General features: G+C 35.2%; 1 protein-coding gene across 4 annotated transcripts in view; it reads right to left on the bottom strand.

Annotated features, from left to right (window-relative positions):
* Positions 1–20,782, bottom strand: part of jam2a (junctional adhesion molecule 2a) — a 34,242-nt gene that overhangs the window by 4,442 nt on the left and 9,018 nt on the right. For 2 of the 4 annotated variants that reach the window (XM_079264196.1, XM_079264198.1), the window contains exons 4-8: positions 6,032–6,181; positions 5,752–5,939; positions 5,444–5,546; positions 5,108–5,215; positions 4,994–5,009 (exon numbers count right to left, since the gene is read on the bottom strand). In XM_079264196.1, the coding sequence (XP_079120322.1) occupies positions 4,994–5,009; positions 5,108–5,215; positions 5,444–5,546; positions 5,752–5,939; positions 6,032–6,181 (565 nt within the window). The remainder of the gene's footprint in view (positions 1–4,993; positions 5,010–5,107; positions 5,216–5,443; positions 5,547–5,751; positions 5,940–6,031; positions 6,182–20,782) is intronic. The other 2 variants (XM_079264197.1, XM_079264199.1) reach the window with 1 other exon arrangement.

Genomic DNA, 20,782 nt, shown 5'->3' with positions numbered 1-20,782 from the left:
CTGGGTTGAACCGTCAAAGCTGTGCATCCAGATCTACGCCTTCATGTTCAACATCAGCATGGAAGGTCACTTTTAGTCCAAATTAAACTAATTACACTGGAATTAATCCTCAAATAAAAAAATAAATATAATATTTTACTTTGAAGATGTTTAAAGGGATATAATTGACTTCCTTATCAGGGTTTTGCTTGATTGAATCAGCTCTGCTGTCTGATCCGACCTCAGTTAATCACAGCCTTCGTTTTATTACAAGAGCTGGAAAACGTGATGAAATTCCCCAGACAAAGATAAACATGATTTATTTCATAGCTGTATGTATTTAATAATGATTAAAATGTCTGTTTTCTTCAAACATAACAAGAAGAACGTCGACAAGTTGGTGAGCTATTTATATGCCAGTCGTGGTTACACCTCACCGTTGCCGGGCGTCTTATTTTGTAAGTCACTCAGACTAAACAGAGGGTGCTTACGCACAGCAGGCCAGCATCGTGGAATTAGGCGTGTGACAACAGAGTTGTTGGTAAGAGTAGCGTGTTTATCCAAGCCAGTGTGTCTTTACAATAACAAACCCAGGTTTTAGATGGATCCCGGATCACACCGCTCGTCAGTCAGCTGAATTTTTATTATGCTGAGCCGAGTCAAGTTTTGTTTGATATTATACTTAACTGTTTTTATTTATTTTTGTTTTTATCTCTACAGAGCAATGATGGAGGTAAACACTTTCTTTTTTGGCCCAAGGACACTTTCATATGTGGTCTGTGATTGAGCTGGTAACCTTTTAATTGGCCTGATCTACAGCTGTGGCCAAACCAGTGCAAATAAAGCCCCGTTTCCACCAACAGAGATGGGTCAGTACCTTTTTTTTTTATTTTTATTTTTTTATTTATATTTGTTTGTTTCTAAAGGCAAAAACTGGGACACGTACCAGAATATCCAGTCCAACCTGCTGTATTTTTTGAGGATTTTTAACTGGATTTCCGCCAAACAGCAACATCCAGTGGTTAAAAGTGAAGCAGAAGTGCCAAAAGTCACACTTCTCTTGTCATCCACTAGGGGCTCCAAAACAGAGGGAATCCCCATAGACCTCAGTGTTAAAAAGACCAACTTCACAGCAGAAATAAACATGTTTACAGCCTGGTACAAAAGAACATTTTCGGTTTAATAGGTCAGGTTTACCTTCATGACAACTGTGTGAGGAGTGAATTTTTTTCTAACTCGCCCGTTTAAAAGTAATTTAATCTCGAAATTCGACATATTTAGGGGCGTGTCCTTTTGATTGACAGGTACCCGATCTCCCACTTCAAGTAAGAAGAACGTAGAACAACCGCGGTTTTTAGCTTTAGCCCGCTTATCTCCGTTAGCTGGTTAGCTCCAGTTTAGCTCAGATAGCTCTTAGCTACAGGCAGCTTGGAGTACGCTTGATGTCAATCATCCACTCCCACCCTCACAGCCCCCCTCTCAGCTCCACCTCTTTGCTCAGTTCTGTATTTTTTTAGGAAGATGGCGACGGTGGGAACCACCCGATGAGGCTTGATTCAGTTCTTCAGGAACCTACAGGTGATGTCACGGAGGCTCTGTTTATCTTTTATATACAGTTTACGAGTTCCACTCATACTGATCTATAGCGGTGTAAATCACCAGTTTTAACGCAATATGAAATTATATTGACGACAATAAATAGTGATTCGATGTTTGCCAATATCGCAAATTCAATCATGATCTGACTTCGATTTAATGTAGCATCCATTGATTGATATGAAACAACATTTCAGGCGACTGCACAGTCATTTCCATTTATAATAAAATCACAAAAAGCATCTAAAATATCCTTGTTTGTTGCATTTTTGTTCAGGTATGTACGTCTATCATCTAGTCATCCATTTTATTAACCATTTTGTCCAATTCAGGGTTGTGGGGAAGCTGAAGAGGAAGGTACACCCTGGACTGGTCGCCTACCCATTGCAGGCTCAGGTATGTTAATTTATTCTTTAAAAAACAGTTCTTATAAGGAAGACAGATTAGTAATATATGGAAAACAGCATGCCAAAGGAACTCAAAAGTAGCTGCTTTCAAAATAAAAGTCTGTAGGATAAATGGTTAATGTATCAATTTTGGATTGATGCCATCAGCTCATTAACTACAAGATCGATATATTGATGTAGATCAAGATGTCCTCGAGGGCCGCTGTCCTGCAGGTTTTTGATGTATCCTGTTCCATCACACCTGGCGAACATCCAATGGTTCCAATAGCCAACGAGGTATGTCATAGCTGGAATACATTAAAAAAAAAAAAAACAAACCCCAGCAGGATTGCAGCCCTTTAGGACCAGGTCTATGCACACCAATGTAGATTGATGTATTGTTACACCCCTACAGAGCTAAGCCTAAAAAGGTGGAGTTTAAAACACTGCAATCTGTTGATTGGTTGAAAGAATCATCTCATCCTGTGTGACTCAATTAAAAAAGCAAAAGCAGAAGTAGCAGCATGTTAAAATATATCACGTATCACGCATAGACTGTATATAGAAAGATGGACTGAGTCTCCATGACGTCACCCACGTCTCCCTTGGCAGGGTCATGCATGTCGTCTCGTCCAGAAAATGCATATATGGGCAAAGAGGTGGAGCTGAAAGGGGGGCTGTGAGCATCATGGTGGATGATTGACATCTAGTGAACTCCGAGCTACCTGTAGCTAAGAGCTAACCGAGCTAAGCCGGAGATAACAGGAGCTAACCAGCTAACGGAGGTAAGCGGGCTAAAGCTAAAGCCAAGTCACGTTGTTAACAGGCTAAAAACCGCGGTTGTTCTACGTTCTTCTGACTTGAAGTGAGAGATTGGGTACCTGTCAATCAAAAGGACACGCCCCTAAACATGCCGAATTTCAAGATTAAATTACTTTTAAACGGGCGAGTTAGAAAAATATTCACTCCCCCCACAGTTGTCATGAAGGTAAACCTGACCTATTAAACCTAAAATGGATTTATGAACCAGGCTGTAAACATGTTTATTTCTGCTGTGAAGTTGGTCTTTTTAACATGGGAGTCTATGGGGATTTGCTCTGTTTTGCAAAATCATCTGAAGAAAAGCATCCCAAGTGCTTCAAACCTTTAGATTTGCAACAAACAGAAAGCAGAGGGTGCTCTGCTGTGCATTTTAAGAAGTGTGTTTATATCAAATGTGTGCAAATTGGACTTTTAGGAAAAGAAAAAGTCATACTTAACCCTGAATAACAAAACCACAACAGTCCCACTTTAAACAGGCTTATAGAAATTTGTGCAATTTCTAATAAAATTTTTAATAAATCTAAACAGCCTTTTTTGGCAAATCCTCATGAACATAATCATGCAGAGACCTGCACACCTGCCCCAACATTAAAACCAGACCCGTCCTATTATCATTTCAATGCAGACTAGATGCTGTTTCCATATGTGCTGCTACCTCACAGTGTAAAAAATGCAGCGGATCAAGTTCAATCTTCACAGCTCTGAGTTGACAAAAGTAAGGAGCAACAGGATACGAGGTGTAAAAGTCGATCTGGGTGCACAGCTAATGTTGCAGCAACCTCACTGTTCATAAGTGCATCTTTGAAAATGACTTTTGCAAAAACAAACAGTTCAGATTCAAAGCTAATTTAAAGCAAATCTTTGTAAATGATATATATATCATGTACTAGCATTAATGTCATTTAGACATGCAGCCAATCACATGCAGCAATCCAAAACCCTGTTATTTAAACTTACTAATCAGGTATTTTTCATTTATTTGAGCAAGATATTTAACATCTTTGAATGATTAATCCTCTTGGATACTATTGCAAAGTGCAGCATTAGGAATTAGTGTTGGAGTTCAACTTGGCTCTAGTTTTGACCCCTTAAAGATCTTAAAAATTTAGTAGAAAACAGATTAATTTTGTATAAAATTGTTGACTTATGTGAAACACCAGCTATTATGTATGCTAGAAAAGCTAGAAAGAAAAGCTAGATGTGCAAGACATTAAATAGATCTATTGACAGCCTTAAACATGCCGTTAACAGATTTATTTCCCTCTTTCCCAGGAGGAGCTGCATCCATAATCTGCCTTCCTGCTCTGTACATTTGTGCCAGCTATCGGTGCATCAGAAATCACGTCACATTGTCTTTGAGTCTTTGTGAAGAAGCCTGTTCTATAAATAGGAAGTTGACACTGACAGCTCCAGTTAGCTCAGTGGGATAAGCATCAAACTTTAACCTAGACAAAGAGCTTTCGCATCAGCTTCAAAAGGAGGGCTCAACGTTGCCTTTCCATCAAACTCCGAGCAGTAGCAAGCCCAGTAATCGAATAACATGAAATCAGGCCAGTTCAGACGAGTCACGTGAGGATGTGCATGTCTGTCTCTGGGGTTACAGTCAGACATCAAAAACTCCTCACGCCCACTCTGATGTTTGTAATGCAGAGACTGTGATAGTGTGTGAATGCAATGCACAAGCAGTCTTCTGGTAAACCAGTCTCGTTCTTCTGTATCTGAATAATCCATATCAAATTACCCGTCCAATCTGTTTAATTGCCTGCAATCGTCTCTGCTGCCAATGTTGTCCTCCATGCTGATTAACAGCCAGTAATTATTCCAGAATTATATTGCTTTGATTGTTTCTCCTTCTGTTTTCTGATATATATATATATATGTGTGTGTATATATATATATATATATATATATATAATATATATATATATATATATATATATATATATATATATATATATATATACACATATATGTATATATATACACATATATGTATATATATATATGTATATGTATATGTACCGCTGTGGCCTTAAAAACATGCACACAGAACCACAGCTGTCACTCTATACAGGCCTGAGTCAGCGCACACATGCAGACATGCAGTCCTAACAGCAACAATCCAGCCCCCCCTTCACCTCCTTAATCCACAGTGTGTAAGATATTAGTGTTTGTTCACATCAATGTTAATGCAATCACAAAGCTCTTACCTTCCTCTGTGTCCTGCTGATGGATGAGTCACGGCCACGGAGGAGAAAACAGAGTAATGTCAGTCTTTTTGGGGGAGAATATAAACTGCGCTGATCGTATCAGGGTTAACTTACGTGTGAAAAAGCCGTTACGGTGTAAGACAAGCCCCCCGCATCCACAGACAACGATGACCAAGCAGACGACCACCACTGTTGTCACCACCGTCGTCACGTTGACGTCCTCTGCAGGTGGAAACAGCCACAGACAGCTATTAAATACAACAGGTTTGGGCATAATTTACCTTTTTGGTTATCACGAGCACTGAAAAATAAAAGTTGTTTCACACATGTGAGGCAGTGTGAAATAAACTTGAGTGTTTCATCTCCACTGCTTCCTTGATTTTGTCCAGAGCTGAAAGGTGTGGGAGGAAAAGGTTGGGGGAAAGTATGGAAACACACACATAAACACACCTATCGTCATGTGCTTTCCCTCGCACATCTTGGGTGAGCCCACTCCGTTGGACGCCAGGCAGCTGTAGCGCCCGCTGTCCTCTTTGGCTACAGATTTAAACTCCTGGAAGCAGAGGTAGAAATGGAAGGCGATGTTTTAATCTGGGTGTCCTTGAGCAGGTCTCAGGAACACAGAATTTAGCATAAGAGTCTTTATCTTTACTCCCTTTACACGGATGTGACACTACCAAAAAGAGACAAAGTGGAGTTTATCTCAACACACACTCCAGACGTTCCTCTGTTTTCGTTATCTGCAGGCACAGCCTCACCAGTATTCCTGTGTGAGTGTCGATTAGATAGGTTGCGTTGGCGTGACGGGGTGGGCTGATTGGATGGTTGTCCTTGAACCAGGAGTATGTAGCAGGTGGGATGCTCTGCTCGTCCACACAGCGCAGCTTCACCGGTGTGCCCGTCACAGCTGAGCTGGGGATTTCACAGGACGGGATGTGTGGGGGAACTGAACGACGAGGTAAGCAAAACCATAAGCAAAACTTGGGGAAACAAACCCAACCCTTTCAAAAAATTTTGATATATTACAGTCAGTTGTACCTAAGACTTTGAGTGTGACGTTCGTCTCGCCCAGGCTGACGGTGTCTAGAGATGCGCTGATCTCACAGCGATACTCCCCGGCGTCCTCTTGGGTCACCTTGCGCAGCGTCACCGTTGCCCCTTCGATGGACGCGCGGCCGTCAAAGGAACCTGAAAAATATCAGAAGATCATAAAATAAAACTTTTTTCCCTGGGAGCATGAAATATGGGATTACTTAACCCAAAACTGAGATAACGACCTATTTGTAAAAAGAGTCAATTAAATCCTAATGCCTTGTATTTATAATTAGTACATACATGCATGTATTATACATGTTTATACACATATATACACACATTTATCGTTTCCTCTCAGCAGTATAAAGAAAGATGATTATTACTATTATTTTAATGTATATATATTTGTGTACATGTATGTATATCTCTATGTATGACTGAATGTATGTATGTATGTTTATAAGTATGAATAGTATAGTATGGAGCATGACAGATAATAGTATGTGTTAAAAAATGTCATAGTATTTTATGTGTCACTACATAGTACTGTGTTTAAAAAGATGCCATGGTAATGTTTGCCAAAAATATCATAGTACTGTATTCATCATAACATACCATTGTATGTGTCACGTCATAGTATTGTATGTACCAAAAATGTCTTAGTATCACATGTGTCAGAAAATTTCAATAAGGTATGTGTTATGACATAGTATTGTATGTGTCAAAAAAATGTCTGTATTGTACGTGTCACGACATAGTATAGTGTGTGTCAAATACACAGATTTAGTCATACGTAGGGTCAGTCATACATAACTCCAAACGTATGTTTGTATATGTTAAGTCTTACATACATACATATATATTTTAAGTTATACATACATACAAGTGTTCAATTATACATACATGTGAACCACTGAAAATATGTACATGTGTTCATTTGTATCCTGTTTTACGTTTTAACTCATACAAATGAACACATGTACATATTTTCAGTGGTATATATTTACATTCAAACTTACATGTTCAGTCATGCATAAATTCTACGTTCAGTCATGCGTCCATGGATACATACGTGTTCAGTCACACATGAAAACGTGTGACAACATACATCAGTGATGTATGTTGAGTGATATATACATACATTCAATCATACATGCATACGTACATCCATAGTTTCAGTCATACATAAATAGATACAAACATACATGTTTTTATGTATGTATATGGTTGTATACGTTAAGTCATACGAAAATATCTACATACACACAAACATACATACATATTTTAGGTCGAACATACAGGCCTACATACATACATACTTTTATACATACATATTTTCAATCATACAGACATCCATACATAAGTTGAATCACATATACAGATATACGCCTGCACATATGTTACATGCATACATTCAAACATATATATAAAGTTATGCATAAATTAATATATTCCTAAATGTTCAGTCATACATACATCCATGCATGTGTTCAGTCATATGGTATACATACAAAGGTTCAATCATACATACATACATGCATGTGCTCATTCATACATAGATACATGCATACATGCATACATGCATACATACAAACATGCATGTGCTCAGTCATGCATACATACATACATACATACATATGCTCAGTCATACATGCATACATACATACATACATACATACATACATACATGTGCTCAGTCATACATAAATACATACATGCATGTGCTCATTCATACATAGATACATGCATGCATGCATGCATACATACATACATGCATACATGCATACATGCATACATACAAACATGCATGTGCTCAGTCATGCATACATACATACATACATACATATGCTCAGTCATACATGCATACATACATACATACATACATACATACATACATGTGCTCAGTCATACATAAATACATACATGCATGTGCTCATTCATACATAGATACATGCATGCATGCATGCATACATACATACAAACATGCATGTGCTCAGTCATACATGCATACATCCATACATACATACATGCATCTGCTCAGTCATACATACATACATACATACATACATACATACATACATGCATTTGCTCAGTCATACATAAACACATACATACATAGTTACATACATGTGCTCATCCCTCAATCCATCCATCCATTCATTCGTTCAGTAATTCATTCATTCATTCGTAATATATGCATACAAACATACATATCTTAATATGTATGTTTATGTATATAGACAGCCATGCATATGTACATACATACATACATACATGCATGTGCTCAGTCATACATACATACATACATGTGCTCAGTCATTCATATATACATACATACATCCATGTGCTCAGTCATACATACATACATGCATCCATGTGCTCAGTCATACTTCCATAAATACATACATGTGTTCAGTCATGCATACATACATAAATACATACATACATACATACATACATGCATGCATGTGCTCAGTCATACATAGATACATACATGCATACATACATACATACATACATACATGTGCTCAGTCATTCATATATACATACATACATCCATGTGCTGAGTCATACATACAAACATACATGCATACATGCATGTACTCAGTCATACTTACATACATACATACATGTGCTCAGTCATTCATATATATACATACATACATCCATGTGCTCAGTCATACATACATGCATGCATACAAACATACATACATGTGCTCAGTCATACATAGATACATATATGCATACATACATTCATCCATGTGTTCAGACATACATACATACATACATACATACATACATACATACATACATACATACATACATTTATGCATGCATGTGCTCAGTCATACATACATACATGCATGTTCTCAGTCATACATACATACATACATGCATGTGCTTAGTCATACATACACACACATACACACATGAATGTACTCAGTCATTCATACCTTCATACATGCATACAAGCATGTGCTCAGTCATACATGCATACATACATACATAAATGTCCTCAGTCATACATGCATACATATGCTCAGTCATACATGCATACATACATACATACATACATACATGTCCTCAGTCATACATGCATACATACATACATACATACATACATACATACATACAAGTGCTCAGTCATACATACATACATACATACATACATACACGTGCTCAGTCATACATACATAAATACATACATACATACATGCATGTGCTCATTCATACATAGATACATGCATACATACATACATGCATGCATGCATACATACATACATGCATACATGCATACATGCATACATACAAACATGCATGTGCTCAGTCATGCATACATACATACATACATACATATGCTCAGTCATACATGCATACATACATACATACATACATACATACATACATACATGTGCTCAGTCATACATAAATACATACATGCATGTGCTCATTCATACATAGATACATGCATGCATGCATGCATACATACATACAAACATGCATGTGCTCAGTCATACATGCATACATCCATACATACATACATGCATCTGCTCAGTCATACATACATACATACATACATACATACATACATACATGCATTTGCTCAGTCATACATAGATAGATACATGCATACATACATACATGCATGTGCTAAGTCCTACATACATTCATTCATACATACATACATACATACATACAATCATGCATGTGCTCAGTCATACATACATACATACATACATGCATGTGCTCAGTCATATATACATACATACATACATACATACATACATACATACATACAAACATGCATGTGCTCAGTCATACATACATACATACATACATACATACAAGCATGTGCTCAGTCATACATATACATACATACATACATACATACATACATACATGTGCTCAGTCATTCATATATACATACATACATCCATGTGCTGAGTCATACATACAAACATACATACATACATGCATTTGCTCAGTCATACATAGATAGATACATGCAAACATACATACATGCATGTGCTAAGTCCTACATACATACATACATACATACATACATACATACATACATACATACATACATACAAACATGCATGTGCTCAGTCATACATACATACATACATACAAGCATGTGCTCAGTCATTCATATATACATACATACATCCATGTGCTCAGTCATACATACATACATACATACATACATACATACATACATACATACATGCATGTGCTCAGTCATACATACATACATCCATCAATACATACATGCATTTGCTCAGTCATACATAGATAGATACATGCATACATACATACATGCATGTGCTAAGTCCTACATACATACATACATACATACATACATACATACATACATACATACATGCATGTGCTCAGTCATACATACATACATACATACATCCATACATACATGCATTTGCTCAGTCATACATAGATAGATACATGCATACATACATACATACATGTGCTCAGTCATACATAGATACATATATGCATACATACATACATACATGTGTTCAGTCATACATACATACATACATGCATTTGCTCAGTCATACATACATACATACATACATGTGCTCAGTCATACATACATAAATACATACATACATACATGCATGTGCTCATTCATACATAGATACATGCATACATACATACATGCATGCATGCATACATACATACATGCATACATGCATACATACAAACATGCATGTGCTCAGTCATGCATACATACATACATACATACATACATATGCTCAGTCATACATGCATACATACATACATACATACATACATACATGTGCTCAGTCATACATAAATACATACATACATGCATGTGCTCATTCATACATAGATACATGCATGCATACATACATGCATGCATGCATACATACATACAAACATGCATGTGCTCAGTCATACATGCATACATCCATACATACATACATGCATCTGCTCAGTCATACATACATACATACATACATACATACATGCATTTGCTCAGTCATACATAGATAGATACATGCATACATACATACATGCATGTGCTAAGTCCTACATACATTCATTCATACATACATACATACATACAAACATGCATGTGCTCAGTCATACATACATATATACATACATGCATGTGCTCAGTCATATATACATACATACATACATACATACATACATACATACAAACATGCATGTGCTCAGTCATACATACATACATACATACATACAAGCATGTGCTCAGTCATACATATACATACATACATACATACATACATACATGTGCTCAGTCATTCATATATACATACATACATCCATGTGCTGAGTCATACATACAAACATACATACATACATGCATTTGCTCAGTCATACATAGATAGATACATGCAAACATACATACATGCATGTGCTAAGTCCTACATACATACATACATACATACATACATACATACATACATGCATACAAACATGCATGTGCTCAGTCATACATACATACATCCATCAATACATACATGCATTTGCTCAGTCATACATAGATAGGTACATGCATACATACATACATGCATGTGCTAAGTCCTACATACATACATACATACATCCATACATACATGCATTTGCTCAGTCATACATAGATAGATACATGCATACATACATACATACATGTGCTCAGTCATACATATATGCATACATACATACATCCATGTGTTCAGTCATACATACATACATACATGCATTTGCTCAGTCATACATACATACATACATACATGTGCTCAGTCATACATATACATACATACATACATACATACATATATCCATGTGCTCAGTCATGCATAGATACATACATCCATGTGCTCAGTCATACATACATACATACATCCATGTGCTCAGTCATACATACATGCATACATACATACAAACATACATACAGACATACATGTGCTCAGTCATACATAGATACATATATGCATACATGCATGCATGCATGTACTCAGTCATACATACATACATATATCCATGTGCTCAGTCATGCATAGATACATACATGCATACATACATACATCCATGTGCTCAGTCATACATACATACATACATACATCCATGTGCTCAGTCATACATACATGCATACATACATACAAACATACATACATACATAAATACATACATGTGCTCAGTCATACATAGATACATATATGCATACATACATGCATCCATGTGTTCAGTCATACATACATACATACATACATACATACATACATACATGTGCTCAGTCATACATAGATACATATATGCATACATACATTCATCCATGTGTTCAGTCATACATACATACATACATACATACATACATACATTTGCTCAGTCATACATACATACATACATGCATGCATGCATACATACATACATGCATACATACATACATACAAACATGCATCTGCTCAGTCATACATACATACATATATACATACATACAAACATGCATGTGCTCAGTCATAAATGCATACATCCATCCATACATACATGCATCTGCTCAGTCATACATACATACATACATACATACATACATGCATTTGCTCAGTCATACATAGATAGATACATGCATACATACATACATACATGTGCTCAGTCCTACATACATTCATACATACATACATACATACATACATACATGCATTTGCTCAGTCATACATACATACATACATGCATTTGCTCAGTCATACATACATCCATGTGCTCAGTCATACATACATACATACATATATCCATGTGCTCAGTCATGCATAGATACATACATGCATACATACATACATCCATGTGCTCAGTCATACATACATACATACATCCATGTGCTCAGTCATACATAGATACATACATACATACATACATGCATGTGCTCAGTCATACATACATACATACATACATACGTACATGTGCTCAGTCATTCATATGTACATACATACATCCACGTGCTCAGTCATACATACATGCATGCATACATACATACATACATGTGCTCAGTCATACATAGATACATATATGCATACATACAAACATGCATGTGCTCAGTCATACATAGATACATACATACATACATACATACATACATACATACATGCATGTGCTCAGTCATACATACATACATACATACATACATACGTACATGTGCTCAGTCATTCATATGTACATACATACATCCATGTGCTCAGTCATACATACATGCATGCATACATACATACATACATGTGCTCAGTCATACATAGATACATATATGCATACATACAAACATACATGTGCTCAGTCCTACATACATTCATACATACATACATACATACATACAAACATGCATGTGTTCAGTCATACATACATACATACATACATACATACACGTGCTCAGTCATTCATATATACATACATACATACATGTGCTCAGTCATACATTGATACATATATGCATACATACATACATACATACATACATGCATTTGCTCAGTCATACATACATACATACATACAAGCATGTGCTCAGTCATACATGCATACATACATACATACATACATACATCAATGTGCTCAGTCATACATGCATACATACATACATACATACATACATACATACATACATGTCCTCAGTCATACATGCATACATACATACATACATACATACATACATACATACATACATACATACAAGTGCTCAGTCATACATACATACATACATACATACATACATACATACATGCATGCATTTGCTCAGTCATACATAAATACATACATACATACATGCATACATGCAAACATGCATGTGCTCAGTCATACATGCATACATCCATACATACATACATGCATTTGCTCAGTCATACATAGATAGATACATGCATACATACATACATACACGTGCTCAGTCATACATACATAAATACATACATACATACATGCATGTGCTCATTCATACATAGATACATGCATGCATACATACATGCATGCATGCATACATACATACATGCATACATGCATACATACATACAAACATGCATGTGCTCAGTCATACATGCATACATACATACGTACATACGTAGATATGCTCAGTCATACATGCATACATACATACATATATACATACATACATACATGTGCTCAGTCATACATACATAAATACATACATACATGCATGTGCTCATTCATACATAGATACATGCATGCATACATACATGCATGCATGCATACATACAAACATGCATGTGCTCAGTCATACATGCATACATCCATACATACATACATGCATCTGCTCAGTCATACATACATACATACATACATACATACATGCATTTGTTCAGTCATACATAGATAGATACATGCATACATACATACATGCATGTGCTAAGTCCTACATACATTCATTCATACATACATACATACATACATACATACATACAAACATGCATGTGCTCAGTCATACATGCATACATACATACAAACATGCATGTGCTCAGTCATACATACATACATACATACAAGCATGTGCTCAGTCATTCATATATACATACATACATACATGTGCTCAGTCATTCATATATACATACATACATCCATGTGCTCAGTCATACATAGATACATATATGCATACATACATACATCCATGTGTTCAGTCATACATACATACATACATACATACATACATGTGCTCAGTCATACATATACATACATACATACATATATCCATGTGCTCAGTCATGCATAGATACATACATGCATACATACATACATCCATGTGCTCAGTCATACATACATGCATACATACATACAAACATACATACAGACATACATGTGCTCAGTCATACATAGATACATATATGCATACATACATGCATCCATGTGTTCAGTCATACATACATACATACATACATACATACATACATACATACATGCATGCATGCATGCATGTACTCAGTCATACATACATACATACATACATACATGCATGTGCTCAGTCATACATACATACATACATACATGTGCTCAGTCATTCATATATACATACATACATACATCCATGTGCTCAGTCATACATGCATGCATACAAACATACATACATGTGCTCAGTCATACATAGATACATATATGCATACATACATTCATCCATGTGTTCAGTCATACATACATACATACATACATACATTTATGCATGCATGTGCTCAGTCATACATACATACATGCATGTTCTCAGTCATACATACATACATACATGCATGTTCTCAGTCATACATACATACATACATGCATGTGCTTAGTCATACATACACACACATACACACATGAATGTACTCAGTCATTCATACCTTCATACATGCATACAAGCATGTGCTCAGTCATACATGCATACATACATACATACATACAAACATGCATGTGCTCAGTCATGCATACATACATACATACATACATACGTATGCTCAGTCATACATGCATACATACATACATACATACATACATACATCAATGTGCTCAGTCATACATACATAAATACATACATACATGCATGTGCTCATTCATACATAGATACATGCATGCATACATACATGCATGCATGCATACATACATACATACAAACATGCATGTGCTCAGTCATACATGCATACATCCATACATACATACATGCATCTGCTCAGTCATACATACATACATACATACATACATACATACATGCATTTGTTCAGTCATACATAGATAGATACATGCATACATACATACATGCATGTGCTAAGTCCTACATACATTCATTCATTCATACATACATACATACATACATACATACATACATACATACATACATACAAACATGCATGTGCTCAGTCATACATGCATACATACATACAAACATGCATGTGCTCAGTCATACATACATACATACATACAAGCATGTGCTCAGTCATTCATATATACATACATACATCCATGTGCTCAGTCATACATACATACATACATACATACATACATACATACATGCATGCATGTGCTCAGTCATACATACATACATACATCCATACATACATGCATTTGCTCAGTCATACATAGATAGATACATGCATACATACATACATGCATGTGCTAAGTCCTACATACATACATACATACATACATACATACATGCATGTGCTCAGTCATACATACATACATACATACATACATACATTTATGCATGCATGTGCTCAGTCATACATACATACATACATGCATGTTCTCAGTCATACATACATACATACATGCATGTTCTCAGTCATACATACATACATACATGCATGTTCTCAGTCATACATACATACATACATACATGCATGTGCTTAGTCATACATACACACACATACACACATGAATGTACTCAGTCATTCATACCTTCATACATGCATACAAGCATGTGCTCAGTCATACATGCATACATACATACATACATACATGTCCTCAGTCATACATGCATACATACATACATACATACGCTCAGTCATACATGCATACATACATACATACATACATACATACATACATACATACATGTGCTCAGTCATACATAGATACATGCATGCATACATACATGCATGCATGCATACATACATACATACATGCATACAGGCATGCATACATACATACATACAAACATGCATGTGCTCAGTCATACATACATACATACATACATACATACATACATACATACATACATACATACAAACATGCATACATCCATACATACATACATGCATCTGCTCAGTCATACATACATACATACATACATACATACATGCATTTGCTCAGTCATACATAGATAGATACATGCATACATACATACATGCATGTGCTCAGTCCTACATACATTCATACATACATACATACATACATACATTCATACATACATACAAACATGCATGTGTTCAGTCATACATACATACATGCATGTGCTCAGTCATACATATACATACATACATACATACATACATACATGTGCTCAGTCATACATAGATACATATATGCATACATACATTCATCCATGTGTTCAGTCATACATACATACATACATACATACATTTATGCATGCATGTGCTCAGTCATACATACATACATGCATGTTCTCAGTCATACATACATACATACATGCATGTGCTTAGTCATACATACACACACATACACACATGAATGTACTCAGTCATTCATACCTTCATACATGCATACAAGCATGTGCTCAGTCATACATGCATACATACATACATCAATGTGCTCAGTCATACATACATAAATACATACATACACGCATGTGCTCATTCATACATAGATACATGCATGCATACATACATACAAACATGCATGTGCTCAGTCATACATGCATACATCCATACATACATACATGCATCTGCTCAGTCATACATACATACATACATACATACATACATACATACATGCATTTGTTCAGTCATACATAGATAGATACATGCATACATACATACATGCATGTGCTAAGTCCTACATACATTCATTCATACATACATACATACATACATACATACAAACATGCATGTGCTCAGTCATACATGCATACATACATACATACATACATAAATACATACAAGCATGTGCTCAGTCATTCATATATACATACATACATACATGTGCTCAGTCATTCATATATACATACATACATCCATGTGCTCAGTCATACATACATACATACATCCATACATACATGCATTTGCTCAGTCATACATAGATAGATACATGCATACATACATACATGCATTTGCTCAGTCATACATAGATAGATACATGCATACATACATACATACATGTGCTCAGTCATACATAGATACATATATGCATACATACATACATCCATGTGTTCAGTCATACATACATACATACATGTGCTCAGTCATACATATACATACATACATACATATATCCATGTGCTCAGTCATGCATAGATACATACATGCATACATACATACATCCATGTGCTCAGTCATACATACATACATACATCCATGTGCTCAGTCATACATACATGCATACATACATACAAACATACATACAGACATACATGTGCTCAGTCATACATATACATACATACATACATATATCCATGTGCTCAGTCATGCATAGATACATACATGCATACATACATACATCCATGTGCTCAGTCATACATACATACATACATGCACACATACATACATCCATGTGCTCAGTCATACATACATACATACTTACATACATACATGCATGTGCTCAGTCATACATACATACATACATACATACATGCATACATGCAAACATGCATGTGCTCAGTCATACATGCATACATCCATCCATACATACATGCATTTGCTCAGTCATACATAGATAGATACATGCATACATACTTACATCCATGTGTTCAGTCATACATACATACATACATACATACATACATATATCCATGTGCTCAGTCATACATACATACATGCATTTGCTCAGTCATACATACATACATACATACATGCATGCATGTGCTCAGTCATACATAGATACATACATACATGCATACATACATACATGCATACATACATACATACATACATACATACATGCATGTGCTCAGTCATACATATATACATACATCCATGTGCTCAGTCATACATACATGCATCCATACATACATACATACATACATACATACATACATACATACATACATACATACATACATACATACATACATTCGTACACACATGTGCTCAGTCATACATACATACATGCATACATACATACATAAATGTGTTCAGTCATTCATTCATACATAAATACATACATACATACGCTAGCTCATACATATATACATACATACATACATACATACATACATACATACATACATACATACATACATACATTCGTACATACATGTGCTCAGTCATACGTACATACATGCATACATACATACATAAATGTGTTCAGTCATTCATTCATACATAAATACATACATACATACATATATACATGTGCTCAGTCATACATACATACATACATACATACATACATACATACATACATACATACATACATACATACATGCATGCATTTGCTCAGTCATACATAAATACATACATACATACATGCATACATACATACATACATACATACATACATACATACATATATACATACATCCATGTGCTCAGTCATACATACATGCATCCATCCATACATACATACATACATACATACACACATGCATATCCTCAGTCATACATACATACATGCATACATGCATACATACATACATACATACATACATACATACATACATACATACATATATACATACATCCATGTGCTCAGTCATACATACATGCATCCATACATGCATACATACATACATACATACATACATACATACATACATACATACATACATATCCTCAGTCATACATACATACATGCATACATGCATACATACATACATACATACATACATACATACATACATACAAACATGCATGTGCTCAGTCATACATACATACATACATACGCTCAGTCATACACATATACATACATACATACCTTCATACATACATACATACATACATACATACATACATGTGCTCAGTCATACATACATAAATACATACATACATGCATGTGCTCAGTCATACATAGATACATACATACATGCATACATACATCCATGCATGTGATGAGTCATACACACACACATGTATGTATATATATACATGTATGTATATATATACATGTATGTGTATATATACATGTATGTGTATATATACATGTATGTATATATATACATGTATGTGTATATATACATGTATGTGTATATATACATGTATGTGTATACATATATATATATATATATATATATATATATATATATATATATATATATATATATATATATATATATATATATATACACATATATATACATACATACATGTGTGTGTGTGTTTATTTATAAGGTTCTTTTAGTCGTTTAATGGTCTTAGGCTTATTTGTTTAGCTGACCTTGTTTTAAGTTATGAGTCCATGCGGACCTTACCAAAATGCGAGACCTCATTTCAGTTTTATGGTCCTCGCCTTCGGAACAGCCTGCCAGAGGACCTCAAGCCTGCAGAGACTGTAGATGGTTTTTAAAAAGAGGCTCAAGAACCACCTTTTTAGTTTTGCTTTTACTTCAATTTTTCTTCTTTTTTTATTTATTTGTCTGTAAATTTGTTCACTTTAAAATAAGTAAGTTTATTTATGTGTTCATGTTTTAAATTGATTTTTAATCTTTTATAAATCAGTCGTCCCTAATGTTATGACATGGCATGTACTTTTTATGTATTTACATGTCAGTTAGGTTTAATCCCGTTGGTCTAATTATTTTTTTACGGAATTATTGATTTAGTTATTTTATCTTGTGTCTTTATTTTAACTTTTTAACTCCAGTGTTTCTGTTATTTTTCCTCATGGGGATCCTCCATTTATACATCTTCCTCCAAGTGCTAGACAAATAAATTTTTATTTGATTTGATAAAACTCTCAGAAGTGAAAAAGATTTCCATGTTTTGCATTTGCAGACTTCTCTTGTTATTTTTTTAGCTGGCAAATATAAAGTATCAATACATCCATACTGCCCCACTAAAAGTTGCTTTTACTCTTCAAAATGTTGGCAGATGAGAGAAAAAACACATTTTGGTGGAAAGAAAAATTGTA

The sequence above is a fragment of the Telmatherina bonti genome (assembly GCF_933228915.1).
Source record: "Telmatherina bonti genome assembly, chromosome: 24".
Taxonomy (NCBI): Eukaryota; Metazoa; Chordata; class Actinopteri; order Atheriniformes; family Telmatherinidae; genus Telmatherina; species Telmatherina bonti.
The sequence above is the reverse complement of the archived record's forward strand: the minus strand, read 5'-3'. Positions and strand labels throughout refer to the sequence as shown.